General features: G+C 49.4%; 1 protein-coding gene across 1 annotated transcript in view; it reads right to left on the bottom strand.

Moving 5' to 3' along the window:
* Positions 1 to 1361: 1361 nt before the first annotated feature.
* The window catches only part of NSMF (NMDA receptor synaptonuclear signaling and neuronal migration factor), a gene marked incomplete at its 5' end in the record, with an annotated part of 79125 nt that continues 56938 nt past the window's right edge, over positions 1362 to 23548 (bottom strand). Inside the window, 10 exons of the mRNA XM_077836223.1 lie at positions 1362 to 1459; positions 5573 to 5648; positions 7370 to 7472; positions 8638 to 8717; positions 10768 to 10838; positions 11185 to 11218; positions 12709 to 12792; positions 14464 to 14585; positions 16679 to 16768; positions 19654 to 19706. Of these exons, the coding sequence (XP_077692349.1) occupies positions 1362 to 1459; positions 5573 to 5648; positions 7370 to 7472; positions 8638 to 8717; positions 10768 to 10838; positions 11185 to 11218; positions 12709 to 12792; positions 14464 to 14585; positions 16679 to 16768; positions 19654 to 19706 (811 nt within the window). The remainder of the gene's footprint in view (positions 1460 to 5572; positions 5649 to 7369; positions 7473 to 8637; positions 8718 to 10767; positions 10839 to 11184; positions 11219 to 12708; positions 12793 to 14463; positions 14586 to 16678; positions 16769 to 19653; positions 19707 to 23548) is intronic.

The following is a 23548-nucleotide window of genomic DNA, read 5'->3' as shown; positions in this document are numbered from 1 at the left end:
GCACAAATCCAGATTTGAAAACCATAGCTACTCACAGATGAGAGCTGTATAAGCCGTGTGTCTCAGACAAAAATGATTTGGAGGGGAAAGCTGAGAACTACGAACGGCTCAATAAATTGCTGGAGAAAACTGTGGTTTGCAAGTCAACAACTGGCAGGTAGGGGAATGTGGGAAAGATTCAAAATGCTACTCACCAGTGCTACATACTTCAAGAAACATTTCATTCTATTAATTCAAACACCTAAACCCCCTCGGAGGATTTCTCATTCTCAAATAATCTTCTATTCCATCCTGCAGTCTGCAAGAAGAGCTCATCTTTCTAAAATGTAACAATATACTGAGTGAACAATTACCATAGCTATTAATTTCTACTTCATTGTTATATCTTAATGAAACTGATGAAGATTCCACTCAGTCATGTACTGTATTTCTAACCTAAACTTACAGCAAAACTAAAACCATACAGTTTTGCAAGTAGCCGAGATAAAGTAACAAAGTTGTGTCTAATTGGAGGGGCAACATACATTCATAAGAGCACATACAATTAGTGTAACACAACTACTCTGAAATTAAAAATAAAACCAAAACCAAACAGGATTGATCAATGCAGCAGACATGCAGGGTCTGCTAAGTAACATTAAAATCATATTGCTGGTGATTAAATATGTCTACAGAAGATATATTACGATTTTGAATATATTTTCAAGCAGACTAAAAAATACCTCATCTATTGATTATTGATGTGTTATTTGTAACTAATTAAATATTGGGAGGGTTTTCCCCTCTGTGTATAAAAATTGCACTTATTTTCTATTAAACCAAAATACGTTAAACTTTAATTCTGTACTTCAATGTGTATTGACATTAGGTTGCTGAACCTTGCCTGTCAAAGCTTGCAGGATTAAGTATGGCGTTCTTTGCCTTCCAACGTCCCTAGCACAGCCAAGAGAGCCGCTGGGGTGCACCCATCAGTACAATGCCCTTCCTGCTCTGGGCTTCAAGTCACTGCTTTACTATAGTGCAAGGATTATTTATTTAAATTTTTTATAAGAAAACCTGAGCCTTAAATGTCTTTAAAAGGACCTGGAATTGATTCTGGCCCATCATGACCTGAAACAGCTCAGTCCTGCAAGGAAATTTCCCATTTGACACAGCTCCCTCTGAGAGACAAAGGCTCTGCGGGCAGTGTCTGTGGAGTCACATCATTCGCCTTCAAGTCTCTGTCCTGACAGCCCTTCCTTCCAGCTCTTTGGCACTGCTGCCTCCTGCAGGGCTCCCCGTGCCAATGAAAAAAGTCTCTGCCACAAGTATGACTTGTGAGACACTGGTGATCACCCTCCTCGTGCAATGGCTTCTCCAGCTCATAAAATGTCATCGTAATCCAACAGTTTGGAATGCTGGCGAGTCTTCCAGAGGCGGTAAAGGCGGAAGTCAAAGTAAGTTTCAATCATTTCCTTCCCTAGGATGAGAACCAGAACAAAGCACAGAGGTTACCCCAGTGACGCACTGGGTGAAGCGGAGACCAAGCAGCCTGCAGCAGCCAAAAAAGATCAGTTCTCACTGTTTCATGGATGTGCACAGGAGAGTCTGTCTGAGAGTCTCATGTAGGGACACTGCTGACAGCTGTCACTCACTCATGGCATCATTTGCCCAATCTGAAACTGCCCATAAAAGGTGTTGCCTTGACAACCCCAAAAATGGGTGATCATATTATTCATACTCAACATTGGAGAGCCCAGACAACAGCAAGGCAGGCTCCTCTCCTAACAGCCTGCCAGTGTGTACCCACCCGCACCCAGAAGCTGAGATACAGCTCTGTTTCCATGTCCCATTCTGTTCTTGGCCTCTCTGTACAGACTGCCAGCAAAGGTGACCATCAGTGGCTGCTGAGAGTCACAATACAACTCACTCCAGCTCTGTAACTCCAGCTCTGGGAGACACTAGCGAGAATGACAGCAGGGAACTCAACACTGACCTACTGGAAAGTTATGGACCAAAAGAAGGTACAGTCAAACCTGTCAGGCAGTAACAGAGGCCCCTCTCCTTCATGCTTATGAGATCTCCAATCTCTATGGCTGCAGCAAGTTTGGTAAGGCAAAAGTTCACTTTAGCTACCCAGATCTGCCTTTTGCCATAGTGAAAAGTTCAGCAGAACACTTTGGGGGGAAATGTGGACTTGGGTGGTTTCGCTACTGGTGTGAATCCTTTTTGCACCTGGTTGACTGAAGTATTTCCCTAGGACAGTCACTTTACAGAAACCATGCAAGGGAGGTGGCCAGTGTAGCTTCACAAAACCCAAATCCCCACAAAGCATAAGAAAAACAAACAAACCTAGATTCTAAAAAGCAAAACAGAGGGAGGGACTTTTCTCTTTTACAGCTGATTAAGATCAGTTTGAAATGTCTGCATGACAGGTAGCCAGGGATTAAAGTGGTTACATTGTGTGTCCTAGATTTATCGAGATGAAAAAATTGCAATGCATTCTCGAGCCCCGCTCTCCTGCAGAGCCAAGAACTGCTCTGCAGGGCACTACGTACAACAACATGTATTGTGTGTAGAAGACACAATCTTTTCTATTGAATTGATATAATTAACTCTCTGCACAAGGCCATGTGCCACTGCATGGTTTTGTTGTGGAACTTAGGCATGCACTTTGAAAATGCAGGGCCCCTCCTATGAGGTGCACAGTGCCTCTGGCAAAATGCTGAGGACCCTCAACTCAAGTCAGTGGGAGTTGAGGATGATCTTGTTAATGTCAAACAGAGTTAGGGTGCTCAGCTTCTTGCAGATTGTAAGCTATTTGAGGCAGGGACTGGACTGTCTTTTTGTTCTGTATTTGTACAGTGCCTAGATTCCTACGAGCTGCAGTAATACAAATAAATAGATCTAAAACACGTGGACACAGTACTACATGGTAAACTATTAGTTACATTAGGGAAGATGGGGATCATTACAAAAATTGTAAGGTGGATAAGGAACTGGCTAAAGGAGAGAAGGCAACAGGATACGCTGAAAGATGAAGTATCCGACTGGAGGGTGGTTAATAGTAGAGTTCCTCAAGGATCAGTCTTTGGACCAATCTTATTCAATATTTTTATTAATGACCATGGCACAAAGAGTAAGAGTGTGCTAATAAAATTTGCTGAAGATTGGGAGGCGTTGTCAATACAGAGGAGGATTTTTATACAGGAAGATCTGGATGACCTTGAAGACTGGAGTGGCATTAATGGGATGAAATTCAATAGTACACATTGCAAGGTCATGCACTTAGGGTCTAATAAGAATTTCTGCTACAAGAGGAGGAGAGAGAGCTGGGTGTTGGGTCAATTGCAAGACTACTATGAGCCACCAATGTCATGCAGCTGGACAAAAGGCAAATGCAATCTTTGGATGTATCAGGTGAGGCATACCCAGTAGAGAGAGAAAAGTATTAATGCCATTGTACAAGGCACTGGTAAGACTTTGTTTGGAATACTCTGTACAATTCTGGTCACCCAAGTTCAAGAAAGATGAATGTGAACTGGAACAGGTGCAGAGAAGAACTACTATGATCAGAGGAATGGAGGACCGATCTTATGAGAGGAGACTGGAAGAGCTTGGCTTGTTCAGTCTAGCAAAAGGAAGGCCAAGGGGCATATGATTGCTCTCTCTAAATACATTAGGGGGGTAAATACTAGGGAGGGTGAAGAGCTATTTAAACTAAAGGACAGTACTGGCACAAGAACAAATGGATATAAACTGGCCATGAACAAATTCAGTCTGCAAATTAGAAGATGGTTTCTAACCATCAGAGGGAGGTGGTTCTGGAACTGACGCCCAATAGTAGTTGTGGGGGCAAAGAACTTAATTAGTTTTAAGAAAGAGATGGACAAAATTTATGAGTGAAATTGTTTGATGTGGTTGCTTGCGATGGTGGGGGGTAGGGCTCAGCAGCCCTGGGACTGACTTCTGGTTTTCAGCCAGCCACCGGCAGGGGTCAGGAAGGGATTTTTTCCACCCTCAGGGCATTCGGATTTATTTTAAACCTTCTTCCGCTGAAGTATCTGGGATGGTGACATCTGGAGATAGGACACTGGACAGGGAGCGCCAGGGCTCTGAGATGACATCAAACATTCTCTCTTTCAGGTGCTTGGCTGGCTGGTTCTTGCTTACATACTCAGGGTCTAACTGATTGCCATATGTGGGGTTGGGAAGGAATTTTCCCCCAGGTCAGATTGGCAGTGACCTTGGGGTTTTCTTTGCCTTCCTCTGCAGCATGTTGGTGCGGGTCACTTGCCATGATTATCTGGGTAGGTCTCACTTAATCAGTTCCCTGCCATTGCAGGGACCTTAAGCACTGGTGCACCTCAGTCCCTGCTATTCTCTGCCTGTGGCACAGAAGTCTAGTCTCCTGAGGGCCGTAATATTTGGTCTCACTTTGGTTGATGGGTTGATTGTGCGGGTGCTGGGAGGTGTCAATGGCCTGGGATATCCAGGAGGTCAGATTAGATGATTTGATGGTCCCTTCTGGTCTTAATCACTATGATTCTGGCAATGGCAAACCACAGTGGATAACTTCAGCAAGGCCAACAATGCATCCCTTGTATCTGTGACTGTTTAAACTGTGAAAATCTACCAAACAGAGCAGGTGGCTAGAAGCCACAAACCAGATATCAACCATACAAGGAAAGAAAATGTGTCTACAGCCTCTAAAGTGTCTCAAACTACGGACAAGAAGAGACTATAAAAAGATGGTTTCCACTCAGCTTTCCTGTTAGCATGGGCAGTCTGTTCAGAACTAGTGTTGTTGTTTAGCATCCTCTGGAGGAGAAATACTCACGTGCATCATTAAGGAAAAGATTCTACTCCCAGATGTGCATGTGCTTCTCTCCTATTGACCTCAGCGTGCTCTGGTAACTTACCGAATCTCCTAAGCTACCTCTGCCCAGAAGGGTCAGTATTAGCTCCACGTAGAACTGGGCAACATTTTTTGAAAGAAAAGTTTATTTGACAAAAAAATGCAGTTTCTGTTGACTTGAAACATTTACAAATTTGACACAAAGCTTCAGTCAGTCACAAAATAGCTAGAGGAAGAGGTGCTACTTTCCCACCCTTAAGCCCAGCGGCTAGGGCACTCACCTCCTGTAGGAGCTCAAGGTTCAAGTCCCTGCTTTGGCACAGACCTGAAATGGACTTCTTTTGAGTCACCAAAAATTTGGAAATTTACAGATTCGATTCAACACAAACTGAATTTTTTTTCAATTGTTTCGAACTGCCATCAAACTAAAACATCAATTATTAGCTCGGCTCTTGTTACAGGCCATTTTTGTTGATCTGCATTAGCTCTGGAGAGCACTGTCCAGCTACAAACACAATGAAGGGTGCAACTGAAAGGCAAAAAGGGGAGGAAATGTGAAAGGGGAAAAGCCAGACCAGGAGGAATCCACCATACAAACAGGAGAAGGTTTCAGTGACTTGGCTTTTTGGGGCAGGGCTTCAGGAAGTTGAAGAGTGCTCCTTTGTGAAAGGGGCCCATGGAGGAGGCAGTGATGTTGGAGGAGTGCACACTCAAGTTTATAGCAGAAGAAATTACCTTGAGCTGAAAGTTCCAGTGGCGACTCAAAGACAACCCTATAAGGAGTCATTAGGTTTTTCAGATTCTGAAATAGCTGAAATGAGATGAGATTTAAAAGTTAGTAGCTGAATCAAAAGAGGAACTCCAGGTGCTTCAAATTAAACAACGGATGGGCAGGCACAGGGCAATGGAAAAGGAGAGAACTCAGCACTCTTCAGAATAGTCAAACTCAAACCTTTGGGTCAGCCCCTGTCAGGAGAACAGCTGGCTCCCAGCCTGGTCGCTAGGCAACCCAGCAAGCTCAGCCAGTCTTTGCCAAATGGCCATGCTTCCTGATCGGGCCGGGGAGCCAGCAGCCTGCTACTTGAGCCTTGCCGTGGCCGCAGCACAGTGGCTGCTTAAGGCATGCCATGCTGCAGCTGTGCTGGCTTCCACTTCCTTCTCTAGCCCTCGCTCCAGCCCCTGCTTCCAACCTGACTCCTCCCCACTCCAGTCTGTGCCTGGCCTCCTTGCCCTAACCTTTGCTTGGCTTCTTGACCCTGACTCCAGTGTTACCCTCTGACTGGTAGGGGACTCCTGGATCTGTGCTCACTAATACGCTGAACTGCCACCACAACCACTAGGCAGGGTCCTGCTCCACCCAGGCCCCAGCAGCTCACAGTTCCTGTGCTGGACAATAGAGCCCACGCACACAACCACTGGAAGAATCCTGCCTATAATGGGCAGCTGAATACGGCTGTGATTTTCAAAGACACCTAAGGGAGTTAGATGCCCAGCTCACGTTGACCCTAGCTCCCTCTGAAGATCCCAGGTTAACTCCATCAGCCCTTTTGGTTATTGGTAGGGACAGAAGGTGGGAAAACTCACTAGACAGTAGCACTGCTGAAAAGGATGTGTGGGTTATAGTGGATCACAAACAGAGTCTGAGCCACCAGTGTGATGCAGTTGTGAAAAAGGCTAATATCACGCTGGGTGCATTAGCAGGCGTGTTGTATGTAAGCCATGGGAGGCGACTGTCCCACTCAGCATGGGTGAGGTCTCCGCTGGAGAACTGTGTCCAGTGCGGGGCACCTACCCTATGGGCACGTTTAGTCTTGAGAAAAGAAGACTGAGCGGGGACCTGACAACCGTCTTCACACATGTGAAGGGTTGTTACAAGGAGGAGAATGATGAATTGTTTCCCACATCCACTAAAGGTAGGACAAGAAGTAATGGGCCTAATCTGCAGCAAGGGAGATTTCAGCAAGGTTAGTTATTAGGGAAACTTTCTATCTAGAAGGATGGTTAAGCACTGGAATAGGCTTCCCAGGGAGCTTGTGGAATCCCTGTCACTAGAGGTTTTTAAGAACACATTGGACAGACACCTGTCAGGGATGGGCTAGGTTTATTTGGTCCTGCCTCAGCACAGGGGCTGGAAGTGATGAGGTCTCGAGATCCCTTCCAGCCCAACATTTCTATGATTCTCTGACCTTTGTCTAAGGCTTCAAGGAAGGGGCTTGTATTCCCATTCTTCACTTTTCCTGAAAGGCTCTCACAGGCCAAACTGAACAGTCCCCACCTGCCTATCTACTATATGGCCCACAGGGTGGCTCATCCTTTCAAAAGCACACACCAGCTGAGCTGCTCTCTCCCTGAGGTGGGATGTACAGCACATGTCTGCAAAGAAGACAAATCCTTAGAGAAGAGGGGCTGGGGAAAGGGCAACATGCCCCTCGATATTAGAGAGGAAAGCCCTTTAATCAAATCTCCCAACTCTGTGACACACCAGCTGACCTGCCCATAGAGAGCTTCTGGCCATGGCCCAGGGCCGCTTACCTTCTCCCCATTGGGGTTTCCCAGAACATAGCAGCCCATGATGTGAATGACATTTGGCTCAGGGTTGATTTTGCTCATCAGTCGGCTCAGCCGCTTCCAGAAGCTGGAAGTAATAAGAGAAAACAAAATTACCATTTAAAATCCACCCCCTCTGCAGTCAGGCACCCTGACAGTGGACACATGCTGTCCAGGGAGACCAAAGTGGGACCACACTGCGGGAGACACAAGCCTCTCTCCCTGAGCTCATTTACAAGATTTCCCATGGAAATCCCCCCTGCCTTACCTGTTCCATGCCTGTAAGGTGGGTTGAACCTGCCTGCAGCAGCATAGGGCACCTGCACTCACATGTGGTGGGTTGCTGATGCTCTACTGGGATGGCACAGTGGTGAGCTCCCAAAGCAGAGCTTGGCCAGTTGATTGTTGTGAATAATACTTGCTGCAAATGTTGGAATTTCCCCCCATAGAATAATTCTTTGAACTCTCACCCTCATCTCTGCCTCTGCCAAGCAGGGCAGCACAGTTGGACTCCTCTCCCCTCAATGCTGGTCCCAAACCTTTTACATTTTACATCTTCATAGTTCCCAGCATTTTTAGATTTGCTTTTCTTTTATCTTTTCCCTTCCGATTTCCTCTTTTCTCCCCTTCTCCCATTCCTGACAATTGTGCTGCATGATATTACCAGTGTTAACATGTTTAAAAAGACAATGTAGCATTGGTTCATGCTGAGGGCAATAAAGCAGCAGAAAGCAGTTGTAGTGAGTAAAGACCCAGACAGACAATGCCAGTAGACAAAGTGAGAGACTCGAGGAGCTCAAGCTAGCCTGCTTAACAAAGAGAAGGTTAAGGGCTGACTTGGTCACAGCCTAGCTAGCTACATGGGGAAGTAATATTTGATAATGGACTCTTCAGTCTAGCAGATGAAGGTGTAACAAGATCCAGTGGGTGGAAGCGGAAGCCAGACAAATCCAGACTGGAACTGAGGTGTACATCACAGTAGTGAGGGGAATTAGCCATTGAAACAATGTCCCAAGGGTCATGGTTGATCTCCACCACCGGCAATATTTAATTCAAGCTGGGATGTTTTTCTAAAAGCTCTGCTTCTGTTCAAACAGGAATTAATGCAGGGCAGCTTTCTGGCCCATATTACACAGGAGGTCAGACTAGATTATCACAATGAATCTATTAATAAAACTTTAGCCTGCCCACCTCCATCTACATTAAATAGACCAGAGAAAGGGCACCCAGGGTTGGGAAATAAAGCGACTCACAGGATCATATCTTCCTCCTTCTCCACTTTGGCAAAGGTGGCAACTTTATTCTTCAACAAATATAAGTGGCCAGGACCTCCCTGCATGGAGAAGAGAGAGAGACAGTAGCACACCATGGAGAAGAGAGAGAGATGGTAGCTGCCCTGGCCTCAGAGAAATGGACTGGCTTTTTCCATCTCTAGTGACTAAGCTTCTGCGGTACTGTTTGAGAAGCACTGGAGGGGGCAGAGCAGACATTCTCCAGTCTGTGAGTGACACTAAAGTCATAAAGCAGGTTGACTTTGCTCCAGGCAGATGGATAAACAGCCCTGGCCTCCACTTCTCACCTTAGGTGGGATCTTGGCCTCAGAGATGTTGGTTAACCGATTGGCAAATATAGTAGTCGGGGCCAGCTGTGTGGCTCACAGATGTGCAGCATTCTCACCATATGGTGATGAGGAATTCAAAGGGCACCTGTATCCGTGTCACAAATAAGTTTTCACTCTGTCCTTACTCAGGAAAAACTCCTATTGACTTCAATGGACATTTTCGTGAGTAACAGCTGAGTGAAAACTCAGCCAAGGCTTCAGGATTTGGCACAGTCTGCCCATCCCCCACCAGGAGCAGCATTGGAGGCAGTCTGCCTCAGCAAGGGATCCCCAGATCTCTCCCTGTAGATGGCCAGTCAGCTGGGAATGGAGCCCTGGCTCAGCCTACATTACACCCCTCTGGAGCACCAGGCATCCCTAGGGGAGCCATTAGAGAGCCATCCTTGTGCTCCCAACAGTACTGGGGCTACAGCTGTGCCCAGCTCTTCCATGGCCACATGCAATGGGGAAGGCTCCTTATGGCCACTGCTTCCCCACTGTGCACCTGCAGCACAGCTGCACAGAATCCTGCCGTGAATTTGGTGTGAACTTGGTCCCGTTTTCAGCTGCCGTCTCATGTGAGAACCACACTGGGTTTCGGGAGCACGGCCGTTACATTAGGAGTTGCTGAATCATTTTCAGCTTTTAGGTTGTCCACAAACTTTTAGCTTAGAATATTCCCTCTTTGCTATGCATGTGGAGTGATACAATTAACTTAGGCTTGAATAAAGACTGGGAGTGGATGGGTCATTACACAAAGTAAAACTATTTCCCCATGTTTATTTTTCCCCCTACTGTTCCACACACATTCTTGTCAACTGCTGGAAATGGCCCACCTTGATTATCACTACAAAAGATTTTTTTTCTCTCCTGCTGGTAATAGCTCACCTTACCTGATCACTCTCCTTACAGTGTGTACGGTAACACCCATTGTTTCATGTTCTCTGTGTATATAAAATCCCCCTACTGTATTTTCCACTGAATGCATCCGATGAAGTGAGCTGTAGCTCGCGAAAGCTTATGATCAAATACATTGGTTAGTCTCTAAGGTGCCACAAGTCCTCCTTTTCTTTTTGACTGGTATTGCTACTTTAAGGATCTCTGATGGTTTGGGGTTGGGAAATAATGGGCAAACAGAGTCAAGGAGGCATGGAAAACCATCATTACTCTAATTGTAGAAGACACGAGGATTGGACATTTATATGGATAGTGAGAAAACCCACAGTTATGTCAGCAAGAATTAAAAACAAAAATCTCAAAAGTTTGGTTGGATTGCCACATTCCTGCTCCAGGGAATGAAGAGACTCAGCAGAAACCTCTCTTTGGGCAAATCACTCCATAACTGCTTACGGCAAGTTCTGGTCCTGGCCATTGGCAAGGACTGGAACCCTGGCCTCATCCAGTATAGAAGTTCCTATGTTCCTGTATTAATGCTGCAGGATGCTTTATGAAAGTAATCAATAACTATCAAGCTCCAAATCCCTGCCCCTTTGTCTGTGAGCTTCCTTCTGAAGTCAGATTGCATGGATTTGCTAGAAAGCTGTTGAAAAGTTGCCAAACCCTGCATTTGCTGCACTAAGCCAAATTTCCTTTGCTGCCATCACAGTAAGGTGAGGATGCTCAAAGGTCGACAAATGAGAAATGGGAATTGAATAGATGCGATTGCTTTAATAAAAGCCTGCTGCAGGCTGGCTTTGGAATATTGTTTTCTGGAGTTAATTTGTCTCTGGAGAAAATACTGGCTTTTAACAAAGTGCCAAGGGCCTCAATGCCTTTCACATACCTGACAGAAAATCAACATTTTCCAAATCTTGCAGCCTTTCCGATAAATGTTCAGCTTCTTCTCTATTTCCTCTGCACAAAACAGTGAAGGGAAGATGAGTGAGCCACATAGAAGGTGAAACGCTGGCTCTTCTACGGAGATTTTCACTAGCTCTCATTTGTGTTTATTCTGTAAGGCATCATGGGCCTGACTTTCAGAGGCACTGAGCACCCACAAGTCCCACTAATTTCAAAATAGGCCCCAGACTTTAGAACTTTGGGAGTCAGGAATCCATGGCTTCTTCCAAAGAACAGAACAGAACACTGGATTACAATGAAATCCCCCATGCACTCAGCCGCTGGAGAGCTACCAGTTACTGCTCACGTGAAACTCGGGGGGAGGGGGGAGGGAGGGACAAAGAAAATAACTCTCACGTACCTAGAATATCTTCAAAGGTGGCATGTTCGTGATCCTGGAACCGAACAGAAAGGGTGTTTCAAACCTAGGGGCTGCTAGATCAGGGGTGGGCACACTTTTTGGCCTGAGGGCCACATCAGGGTGCGAAAGTGTATGGAGGGCCAGGTAGGGAAGGCTGTGCCCCCAAAACAGCCCTGCCCCCTATTTTCTCCCTCCCATTTCCCGCCCCGTCTGCCCCCCTCAGAACCCCCAACCCATCCAACCCCCCTGCTCCTTGTCGCCTAACTGCCCGCTCCCAGGACCCCCCGACCCAATCCGCCCCCCAGACCCCACCTGCTATCTAACCCCCCTGTCCCCTGACTGCCCCCCCCGACTCCTAACCACACCTCCGCCCCCTGAAAGGCCCTCCCGGGACTCCCATACCCTATCCAACCCCTCCTGTTCCCCGTCCCCCAACCGCGCCCCCCCAGAACCTCCACCCCATCCAATTGCCCCAAATCCCTGTCACCTGACTGCCCCCCCAGGACCCTCTACCCCTTATCCAACTCCCCCCCCCCCGCCACCACCTCTGCTCCCTTACCATACTGCTCAGAGCAGCAGGAGCTCACAGCCGGAACCAGCCGCGCTGTCCGCAGGGTGAGCTTAGGCTGCAGGGGAGGGGGGACCGCAGGGGAGGGGCCAGGGGTTAGCCTCCCCAGCCAGGAGCTCAAGGGCCAGGCAAGGATGGTCTTGTGGGTTGGATGTGGCCTGTAGGCTGTAGTTTGCCCACCTCTGTGCTAGATACTCATCGTTTAAAGAGATTTCCTCATGCGACAGAACAGTGCTACACTAGGTAAGCACATACTTTGGGATTCAATTAAACCAACTGGTGGTCTCAGTCAACCTCACAGGCAACATTGCCCTTATGTTAAGACCCATGTGTGACAATAAACATAAAATTTGTAAGTTACAGGAAGTAGATGGACTTCAAAAAGTAAATACTGCACATTGTTTGTGTGTTGAATAGGGAAATGTGTTGGGTGAGCCCAGGACAGAGGTCCACTGCAGAGATACGTGGAGTCCTGAATTGTCTAGGAACGGGTCAAATGCAGCAAAGAACTTTGTAGCCTTCCAACACACAGAGCTCTGCTAATGTGCCTCAGTCCCAACCTGCAACCCTGACTATTCAACTCCTGGTGCCATACAGCACGGACGATGTTCCTCAGTCCCAGCTCACAGCCTCCTTGTTATTTTCATCCCAGGTCCCTAGACACATGCTTCGGATGATGCCCTTCATCCTGTCCTGCAGTCACCCCACTATTCCAATCCTGGGCTCCCTACAGAGCTCTGCCAATGAACCTGCATCCTGACCTAATATGTCTGCTGCCAAAATTCTGGGCCTCTCTTGATCAGGTATTTGCCAGCTTTACCCAGTTGTGTGATGGTTCTTCTGAGGCATTCTGATGCCATCTAGGGACTAGGATACAATCACTAAACACATTTCCAATTGTGAGCCAACCCAGCATTCCAGTACCCAATGAATATGCAAAGAGCTAGGCTACTCACGTAGAGAATGGGGATGATGGAGGGGTCATCCCTGCGGATAATCGTCGGGATGTACTCAGCTTTGGGGACCTTGGAAGAAATAAGCTAGAAAGGGAAATAAGAAATAGAAATGGGTCATGAGCAGAGATACAAAGGGACTGTGGGCAAGCACTGTACTCCGGGAGCGATGCTGTCTGCACCCTTTCTCCATAAGAAGTCTTCATAATCCCCCTGGATGCAAATATTTCTTCTTTCAGGTCAGTAATAAGCTGCTAAAAGAGGCTATTTCCATTCCCTCTCTGAACTTCAGAAAGCAAATAGCAGGGACCCTTCGCCCAGCTAGAAAACAGTGGTATGGCCAAAGGCAGCCAAAGACATTATGCAATACAGCTGTGATTACAGCAAGGGCCTTGGCTTAAAGGCACCCTCCTGACATGGTATCAACTAGACCCTCAAGCCAAAATTTATAACTGGTATCCATGGAAAGCTGGGATTCCTCCCCCTGCTGGTAACTAAAGCGAAATCCCTGCTCAGTCGGAATATCCTGGCCATTCCTCTGCTAGGCCTCCTGTAGCTCCTGGGCTCTTTGCCTGATCACTTCATCAGCCATACTAAGAAGCCCTCTCCACTCCTGGCCTGTCCTTTTGCATCCCGGCTGTAGCAAGGGAACAGCTCAGCAAGCCAGCCATCAACAGCACTGAGGGAGGCTAGTCAGCTTCACCAGTGAAATGTTAACTAAGGGAGTGCCTGGAGCATCAGCCCAGGGACAAAGCTCAGTGGGCGCATTTGCAGAAGTCAACAGCAGAGTGGGAGAACATGGCAAACGTACCATGTGCAAGGGGCCTCTTTTGGCCTCAATTGGGCATGAATTCTAAGGACAAGATGCCAGTTTCTGCTTGTTGCTACCAGTGCATCTGTAATTAGATTCATTCTTCCAGCCGCATTCACGGTAGATGTCACACCCTGTCATGGCTCCGCTGACACAACTCAAGTCCCTCCTTACCTAGACCCAGACAGTAAGTTAAAGCATCAGGCCCCATATTTCCACTTCCTGTTAAACCGATGGGGAGATGTCTTTCCCTGACACCCCCACCCCTTGGACTAGGAAAATAATCTGCTTTGGTGGGGGGATTCCAGGGAAAGAATAAAATGGAGGAGTCCAAGAAAAGACAACCTCACTTAGTACCGCTGTCCTCTGTATCAGCAACCCAATGGCATGCCAGAGCAGTGGCCCATTCAGATGAAGCATCAGCAGTGCCCTAATGGTTCTGCTGCCCAACTAGCCACTTGAGTAGGGGTCAAACCCAGAGTTCTGTACTCCATTTTTGCTCAGTCAACCGTTGTTTGCCTGAGTGGGGGCTAAGGAAGGATGTCAGGATTTGACCCTCCGTAAGGACATCACTAAACCAGACCAGCGAGAACAGGAGTAAAGAGGAGGGAAGGCTGAAGGGCCTAGCCTATAAGAACAGGTTAAAGTGCACAAAGGGCATTGTGGAGCTGCAGTGTACAAGTCAAATGAGGAGGCGAGAGTGTTTCTAACTGCCAGCCCTGCACACTTCCCCTAGGATGTGAGAACCAAGCTGGGTCATTTCCTTTCCATGCCTCATCACAAATGGCATCCTCTCTTACCCCCGAATAGCCCCAAGAGAGATCTGAAGAGCTGTGAGGCAGAACTGGAGGTTCTGCCTTTCTTCCATGAATACCCTAATCATCAGCTGTGAAAAGATGAACGAGGTTCATGGGCAAGGGAAGGTGAGGGGTGGGAAGAGCCCTCACCATTATTTTTGGTGGAATAAAGTCATCTCCATCACACGCCATAGCTTCAAGTTCCTTCTCTGTTTCCCAGTTCAAGTCAAAGTCATCATCCAGAGCACAGCAGTAGTCCTGAAGATCATGGCCTGCCAGACAACAGCAGGACAGAAGCATTACACCAGGCACCAGGCCACAGAGCTTCTTGCGTTCTCCACTCCTATCCTCCTGGCAGGGTGACTAACTTGTTCAATGTATCACACACCACCAGACTTACAACCTTCATTCCCAAAGTGACAGGTCACCACAGGTACCATTCCAAAGGGTTCAGTGCTTCACCCCCGACCTCGGGCCATTTAACCTGACCGATAATGACAGGGTCTCCCTGTGCTGCAACTGGGGGCTGCCTGCAGCATTCGCAGGCAGAGCCACGCTGGCCTGAATCTAGCTAGCAGGACTAAACATAGCAGGGAAGCCACGACAGCATGGGCTGCAGCGCAGCCTGGCCCAGCTCGTCTGGGACCCTGGGGAAGGACTCGGGGAACGAGCCCATGCTAGCGTCCATGCTGCTGCAACTTCACCGCTCTAGGTGCCCGAGCTAGCTCGATGGAAGCGAGTGTGGGGCTGTCTGCACATGCTGCAAGCCCACTCCTGACCGCGGTGCTGCCATACCCTGAGAAGGAGCAATAATGCCCAGAGCTCCCTTATTTCAGCGGCAGCTTGAGGGCCGTGCTCCCTGGGCGCTGCATTCAGTCACTCTGGAGTTACTCAGTCAGTGCTAGATTCAGCTCCCACATGCTACCCACATGGAGCTGGAATCCTGCGGTTCACGAAACCACGGAGTTTGAACTGGCGTGTCGCAGGCAGGCTGTGGCAACGTGGCACCCCAGGATTCAGAGTTTCTTGGCAGGTCAAAGAAACTCATTGGACTTTTAGGCCCCACCAGACTGTAATGGTGCAGCCCTCTAAAGTCACCCAGCAGCTGTGCCCCGAAACCCCAGCGCTGCTACTAGAATCATCCTTCCATGGAGTGAGGGCTTGACTGGGGCTTGGCAGCACAGCAGTGCCGGCCTCGATCTGCTCCCATAAATCACTGCCTCATGTTGTCTGATGCTCCTTGGGGAAAACATACTTCAAAATCAAAATCAAATAATCGCACACGAAAGGCTAAGAATGGTTCCTGAAGCCACCGACTGAGGCAAGAGAGCCAAGCTGCCAGTGCTGGCCTGTGGGAGCCAGAGAGTCAGTGACAGGTGCAGAGGAGAACATACCCCTTCTGAAATGCCCCCTTTCCATTAGTATCAGAGATGGCTGGGGAAGGGGTAGAATTCAGATTGCCTGGGAACAATCAAGTCATGTTTTGAACTTGGTCCTTCTAGCACTTTCCCCACCCACCCTCTCCCATGATGCCCTCTGGGTTTGGAGAGTTGGTTTCTTGCTTATTAGTTTAACGATTACACAATATGATCCACCCCTAGAACAGGAAGGCCCAGGCCTACCTGATCATGAGAATAACTCCTCCACCCTGGAATACGTCAGTAATCTATGGGAATCCAAGGGTTTGCAGTGGTTTCACCACATTCTGGACTATTTCTAACATGCTGAGACAAAACAACAGCCCCATTATAAAGGCAGGGAGAGGACACTGGGGATCCCTGGGGACATCTGCACCCAAGCATCTGATCCCCTATGCAGAGCGTTTACACAGTGTGGGCGGGGTTACCTATGTGAATCCTCTGCAGGGCCATGGGAGCCCAGGTCCCTCCAGGAGACCATCTCTGCTGTAAAACTTTAAATCCAGACTGTGCCAGCTGCGGAGCTGTTAACCAAAGACACATCTCAAGGGTCACCTCTCCTGTGCTCCGAGTTCCTGCCAGCCTGGGATAGGTAGGCACTAAGTGCGGGGCCCGCATGTGCCCCAGCCTGCCTCACTGCGATCGACTGACCCCTGGAGTGCTGACTTGTGTGAACATGGCAGTGCAGTGCCGTGGTTGGCCCTCATGGAACACGGGAAGTGGCGACAAGTCTATGGGCCACACTTTGCTGGGCACTCATTCTGCAACCAAAGAGCATCAGAGTAAGGCTACGTGTGCATATGCGGAGCGTTAACTACTTCGCTCTAATGAAAGGAAGCAATCACAGGGGGCAAGAACGATGGACAGTTCACTCCTAGGAGATTCCAGTCCATGCCTTGGTTGGCAGCTCTGGCCATGGGAAGAAGCTCAAAGGTCTCAGAACTCACTTTCTCGAGAGTCATGGAAGGAATCAGCTTTGATGGGAGTTGGGTCACTCCAAGACCTGCTGAAGCTTCTCTCTCGCCGCTCACCAAATGCTAGGATAAAACGAAACCAGGACATTAACAGACTCCAAAGCCACCGCTGCTCTGCCAGCAAAACAAAACACCCAGCAGGGTTCCATCAAAGCTAAAGATCACAAACACCCTTGCTTATTTGTTCTTCCATGTGACAAACAAGTGCCCAGCTTATGGATGATGGCATGCAGAGGTGTTAATTTCTGCACACAAGTGCATGCTGGTGAGTGAGACATAGAAGAGGAATTTGGTAATCTGCCCCTAAATGTTATTGCCCAAACTTGAATTTATTAATTATAGTTCCAACATCTCCAGGCACATGCACTATAGAGTATGAGAAGATCCTTGTTATGTGTTGGGGTGTTTCCCAAGATGTGGGGGGCACACCTTTGGGAGAGATGTAAAAGACTAGCTGGGAGGTAGAGGGACACATATAAGCTTTGCAATTGTTCCGCAGCCTCAGCTTTCATTTTTAAAACATATCCCTTGAAAACATGACCTGAGTGTCATCCGCAATGTTGTTTGCCTGAGTCTGCAGAGAGCCTGAAACAACAGCTCTGAGATGAGGCATTCCCAATCCATTTCAAAGGGCGCTAACACTGTTCATTATTACACTACTTGTCAAAGGAAGCGTCTAGACGGCTATTGGGGCGTGACTGCAGTTTGACATGACACACTCAGACTACTTTAATCTGGCTAGTTCAGGGGCCGAAGCGGAGGAGCACGGGCTGGACCCTGGGTAATCTCCCGGAGGGCTTAGGCAGTCTCATACAGGCCACGCCAACGTGCACATTGCTGTAGCTTCACTCTTCCGGTAACCGAGCCAGGTTAAAGCTAGCTCAAGTATGTCAGCTCACGCGGCAATTACTCACCAGGACGGCATGTAGACATGCCCTCAGTGTGGACACAAGGAGGGGAAGGGTCATATTGGGAAGACAGCGCCCCCCGGAGTGGTGGGTCATTCTCGGCAGGCCTTGGCCAGCAGCACAACAGCACCAAGAGGGAGCACAACTGGTATCACCTGCCTGAAGGGGAGCTCAGCTCTTGAGAGCTTAGTAAATCCTGGATGACTGTGTGCTGCGCACTCGATTCTTGCCCCAAAGGCAATGGCCTCCCTGGAGAAGCCCCCAGGAGAAAACTGGAGCAGGCCATCATGGGTGGCACACACATGCTGGGCTGAGAGCTGAGCTGCCCTTGCTGATAGGGCTTGTGGGCCGGGAGTAAACGGTTCACTGGCAAGAGAAAAATGTGGCAGTGTGACTGCAAAGGGCACCACTTCCCCAAGCATCGTCCAACGCTCCCCTCTGCTGCTGACTAGCTCACCAGCCCCTAAGACCAGCCATCTTTCATGGGGTTCCCCTCTTTTGCCTCCACCTCCTCCCTTCCACACATGGCCCATTTGGTCATGCTCCTCACATCTCTTTTCCTTCTGCATCCCTACCCATCTCACACCTCCCCATGAGGGGTTCTCCCTCTGGGTCCTGGTCTTGGAGGCAGCGAAAGAAGCAGGTGATTCCCGGAACCTGGGCTCAGCAGTGGCAACAGCTGGGAGGGTTGGTAGGAAAGCAGCCTTCTCTGTGGGGCAAGTGCTACTGGGCTCAGTGGTAGGGGAGAGGAGAAAGAAGGTACCATAGGGCTCAGCACCAGCAGAAGGGATGGGGGAAGAAAGCTGGAAAGCAACTCCCTCTGAGTCTGGCGTGCGGGCGTTCGTGGGCCCCCACCACCATGGTGCGTATAAATGGCCACTACTAGGAAAAAGGAGGGTGAAAGAAGGGGCCAGGGGACTGTGCTCAACATCTGAGCTGCAACTCAGATTGCCTTGATAAGTGCAGAGGGAACTGCTGGCCGCAGGACAGGGTTCCGGCCCATACGTTTGCCATCCCATCTGATGGCTGTCTTGTCACCAAGCCCTTCCCGTCACCCTCCAGGCCCCCTGGATGTAACTCTCTTTATTTAAGCACAAACTGTCACACTCCCCAGCTGCCAGAGCCCACTAGTCACACTACAGTGGCAGAGCTGGGTTTTCCTCTTAGCTTAAATTCGGGCAGGCAGGAGGTGAGGGCATCAGGTGGGGAGCAGGGAGCGGGATGGGAGGAGAGAGGTGGAAAAGGGACAGCTCAGCCCTGTGAAAACACAAAGCGTCCTGGGTTTGTAGCTGTGCCCCATGAAGCAGTGAGAAGCCTGGCAGCCCTCATTACCTGCAGCATGTCTCTCAGAGTGACTTAATTAGGGAGTCTAACCCTGCAGTGCAGTGCAGCCCTCTTATGTACCCATCTCTAGCATTAGCGCGTACAGGAGACACATGCACCTGTGTCCCACCCAGAGCTGCGGACCCCTTCCTGACTGCCCCTGCACGGCCCTAACAACAACATGGACTCTGCACGCTGGGGCTCCTACCCAGGCAGGGGAAGGGGCCTATGTCACGTCACGCTGCCTGCTATGCTATGCAAACACAGTTAAAGGCCAGTGTCATACATGGGGGGAGGGATAGCTCAGAGGTTTGAGCATTGGCCTGCTAAACCTAGGGTTCTGAGTCCAATCCTTGAGGGGGCCATTTAGGGATCTGGGGCAAAACTTGGGGATTGGTCCTGCTTTGAGCAGGGGGTGGGACTAGATGACCTCCTGAGGTCCCTTCCAACCCTGATATTCTATGATACATTGGTGTGTATGGAGGCTTGGGAGACCAGCTGGCCTTCTCTTCTCTACACACAGCAGTGTGAGGGAGGAAAACCCCTTCCCAGCGCCTGTGCCAGGTGCTTTCCAGTTCTCTGCTAACAACAGACAGCAAAACAATGACTAATTACAGAGGAATATGGTTCCTCAGCACCTTTCTCCAGCCCCATGTCCCATCAGCATTAATCCTCTGCCTCCCACCTCCCGGCCACGCCTTGCAGCTTCTCACTCACTTTGTGCTTTCACCCGGCGGCTCCCCACCATGCGCAAATGCTTCCGAAAATTCCTGAAAGAAAAGGAACATAAACCCAGTGATGAGCGCTGGGGTCAGTAGCCAACTGGCCCAAGCAGTAGCAGCGGGGGGGTTCCCCTTTTCCAGGCATTTAAGTGCAGTCATGCACAGCAGAACTCCCAGAGCAACTCCAGCTACATTTGTTCAGTGGCCAGGGTGGGGCTCGTCTGCCAGCTGAGGGAAGCGGCTGTGTTCCCTTTCAATCCCGGTGCCACAGAGCTGCTGTGCATCAGCCATCCTCACACAGCTTCCTCTGGGCTGTTGCCTCCACTCTCCCTGAGTCACGTTTCCCCACCTATCTCCCCACAGCCCCAGAGCCCCAGAGCCCTTAGCTGGTAAAGGGCTCGAGGAGCTGCCAACTCTTCCCATCCACTTGGAAACCAAAGGCAGGTATTCCACGCCTCCCCGCCCCAGACACTACAGCAGGAGTGCAGAGGTCCTCTTCACCCCCCATGCTCGTGCCACACTCACAGCTCTGTCCATTCCCAAAGCACATGTGGGGGTGCTTCCAGTGGTAACATTCACTGACATTAGTGACTTGAACGCTAGGCAGGTAGGTTTCTGCGCCGACCCCAGGGGCCTCTTCCGTCTTTAAATTCCACTCCAGGGTCAGGGCAGGTGGTGACAACCCCTCACTGGTCTGGATTGCCCCCAGAATGTGACAGTCATGAAGCAGGAAGGTTCCCTATGGGCAGGTGTTTCGCCTCTACTTGCTAATAGTGCCTCTCTCAGCATGTACCCTCCTGCTTGGGATTCACAGGCCAGGGGATGGGTGGGGATACAGAGAAAGCAGAGACCCCAGAGGTAAAGGATGCCACAGGATGGCACCTTGATACATGGCAACTTCCCCAAGGGGAAATCACCCCAGACTCAGTTCTACACGAATCAGACTTGAGTGTCAGCAGCTGCCCTGAGAGGATAGCTCCACAGCCCACGGCAGGGAGCCTCCCAGCACTGCACGATAGAGGGGCTCAGGCTAGCGCTCTTAATAGCTGTGTAGACAGCACTTTAAGCTACAGCTCGAGTGGGGGCTGAGTTTGGGAGCCCAGCCCCCTCCCCATGCTTCAGAGCTCAAGCCTCAGCTTGAGTCGCAACTTCAAGGCGCAGTCTACACAGCCATTGTCAGGGCTCTAGACCACTTCTATTGGCCCAGGTTGGGAGCTTGCTGCCGCGGTCTCTGTAAATACGCCCCGAGAGAGACCAAGGCTGAGGCCCAAACGCAGACGGAGCCCCGAGGGTACGCCGTGCCATCTCTAGGTTCCCCAAGACTGACACGGACCCACTGAGGCTCTCACCTGCTCACCACAGTGAGCATGGAGCAGTACGTCAGAGCTGGCTCCAAGGGGACTCAGCGGGTGTAATTCACACATGTGGGAGGGGGCAAAGAAAAGTCTCCATTCTACTTCAACTTGCTTCTCTGTCTGGCTCCTTGGTGTGTAAATTACTCTCATCTGGTATCTGGCAGGACTGATCAGCTTTACCGGGAGGTCACAATATTCACTATCCTGGGTCAGGCCACAGGTCCCTTTTAGATGGGTATCCAGTCCCCGGCTCTGACCTAGACTTGTGGCTTCCTAAACACATACTGCCCCTGGCTATTCTGCAGTGCTCAATATGGAGTGGGGGCAGAATTCCTTCCTGATCCCTGTGGCAACTGGCCAGTGCCTGGCCAGAGGTGTCAGATCTGATTACACGTGAGATGTCAGTGTAACATGTCATTCTCAAAAGGAAATGGACACATTTCTGGAAGGGAGCCCAGTAAAATGCAGCTTTCAAACCTACGTTGTACCAGGTTAACGCCCAAATGTTTGCCCTTCCCTGCCAGAGCTAACATGCACTCGAACCACTCAGTGCTAATCTCAACCACTCAGTCTGCTGTAACCAGCTGTGGCATTAGCAAAAACATTCCATCAAATGCTCAGCTCCCCTTGCAGGGTGGGCCCAGCCCCCTGGGAACAGGGCTTTGCAATATGATAGCATTCTCTCACTGTGCTGAAAACTACAAGGACAGCATGATCTGTCCCTAAGTGAGAGCTCTGGGCTGCGCTCCAGAAACATCCCCTGAGCAGTGCTGAGAGCAGCACTAACAGGCTCTTGTGGGAGCTATATCCCACTCTCCAGAGCTGGAGGGAAGGTCACCATGACACAAAGCCTGTGGGAGATCAGGAGAGTAAATGTGGTAGTAAAAGGACCCCTTCTTCTGCCCCTCTAGAAAGAAATGCTCTGGAAAGGAGTGACATGATCCCACCTAGCTGCCTTCAAGGAAGCAGTCTGGGCCTCTCCATCCTTACTGACTTGTGCAAATGTGTCACTCTGTCTCGTGTCTGACCTCTGTCCTTATCCATAAGGAGCAGCCGAAGAGTCAAGGAGCAGCAGCATTTACCCTTGGAGGAGCGGAAGTCACCTGAGATATGATGAGCCCTACCCAGGCCTCGTGGTGTGGGCGCTTAGGGCAAATTATCAATACTTGCACTCACCAACACAACACAATCTGATCTTTTAACTTGTCAAAAATCTCTTAGAATCATAGAATCATAGAATATCAGGGTTGGAAGGGACCCCTGAAGGTCATCTAGTCCAACCCCCTGCTCGAAGCAGGACCAATTCCCAGTTAAATCATCCCAGCCAGGGCTTTGTCAAGCCTGACCTTAAAAACTTCCAAGGAAGGAGATTCCACCACCTCCCTAGGCAACGCATTCCAGTGTTTCACCACCCTCTTAGTGAAAAAGTTTTTCCTAATATCCAATCTAAACCTCCCCCACTGCAACTTGAAGCCATTACTCCTCGTTCTGTCATCTGCTACCATTGAGAACAGTCTAGAGCCATCCTCTTTGGAACCCCCTTTCAGGTAGTTGAAAGCAGCTATCAAATCCCCCCTCATTCTTCTCTTCTGCAGGCTAAACAATCCCAGCTCCCTCAGCCTCTCCTCATAAGTCATGTGTTCTAGACCCCTAATCATTTTTGTTGCCCTTCGCTGGACTCTCTCCAATTTATCCACATCCTTCTTCATCCATCCAAATGCAATAAGCAGCAGTTAAGTTAAAAATGGAAAGAGACGCTATTTGTTATTTCTCTTCCTAAATATAGCTGCCACTGCCAGCACCAATTTGCCACCAGTCTCTACTGCCACAACTCCATACCCTGGGAGGCATTCCGTCCAACAGATTCTTGAGACAGATGCAGCCCATCCCAGGGTACAATTTCCCACACTACACAGCAGGCAGGTCTGTGTGGATTGAGGAATTTTCATAGAATCATAGAAGATCAGGGTTGGAAGAGACCTCAGGAGGTCATCTATTTCAACCCCCTGCTCCAAGCAGGACCAACACCAACTAAATCATCCCAGCCAGGGCTTTGTCAAGCTGGGCCTTAAAAACCTCTAAGGATGGAGATTCCACCACCACCCTAGGGAACCCATTCCAGTGCTTCACCATCCTCCTAGTGAAATAGTTTTTCCTAATATCCAACCTAGACCTCCCCCACTGCAACTTGAGACCATTGATCCTTGTTCTGTCATCTGCCACCACTGAGAACAGCCGAGCTCCATCCTCTTTGGACCCCCCCTTCAGGTAGTTGAAGGCTGCTATCAAATCCCCCCTCACCTTTTCTGCAGACTAAACAAGCCCAGTTCCCTCAGCCTCTCCTCATAAGTCATGTGCCCCAGCCCCCTAATCATTTTTGTTGCCCTCCGCTGGACTCTCTCCAATTTGTCCACATCCTTTCTGTAGTGTGGGGCCCAAAACTGGACACAATACTCCAGATGTGGCCTCACCAGTGCCGAATAGAGGGGAATAATCACTTCCCTCAATCTGCTGGCAATGCTCTTACTAATGCAG

Source organism: Eretmochelys imbricata, chromosome 16 (assembly GCF_965152235.1).
Source record: "Eretmochelys imbricata isolate rEreImb1 chromosome 16, rEreImb1.hap1, whole genome shotgun sequence".
Classification (NCBI taxonomy): domain Eukaryota; kingdom Metazoa; phylum Chordata; order Testudines; family Cheloniidae; genus Eretmochelys; species Eretmochelys imbricata.
The sequence above is the reverse complement of the archived record's forward strand: the minus strand, read 5'-3'. Positions and strand labels throughout refer to the sequence as shown.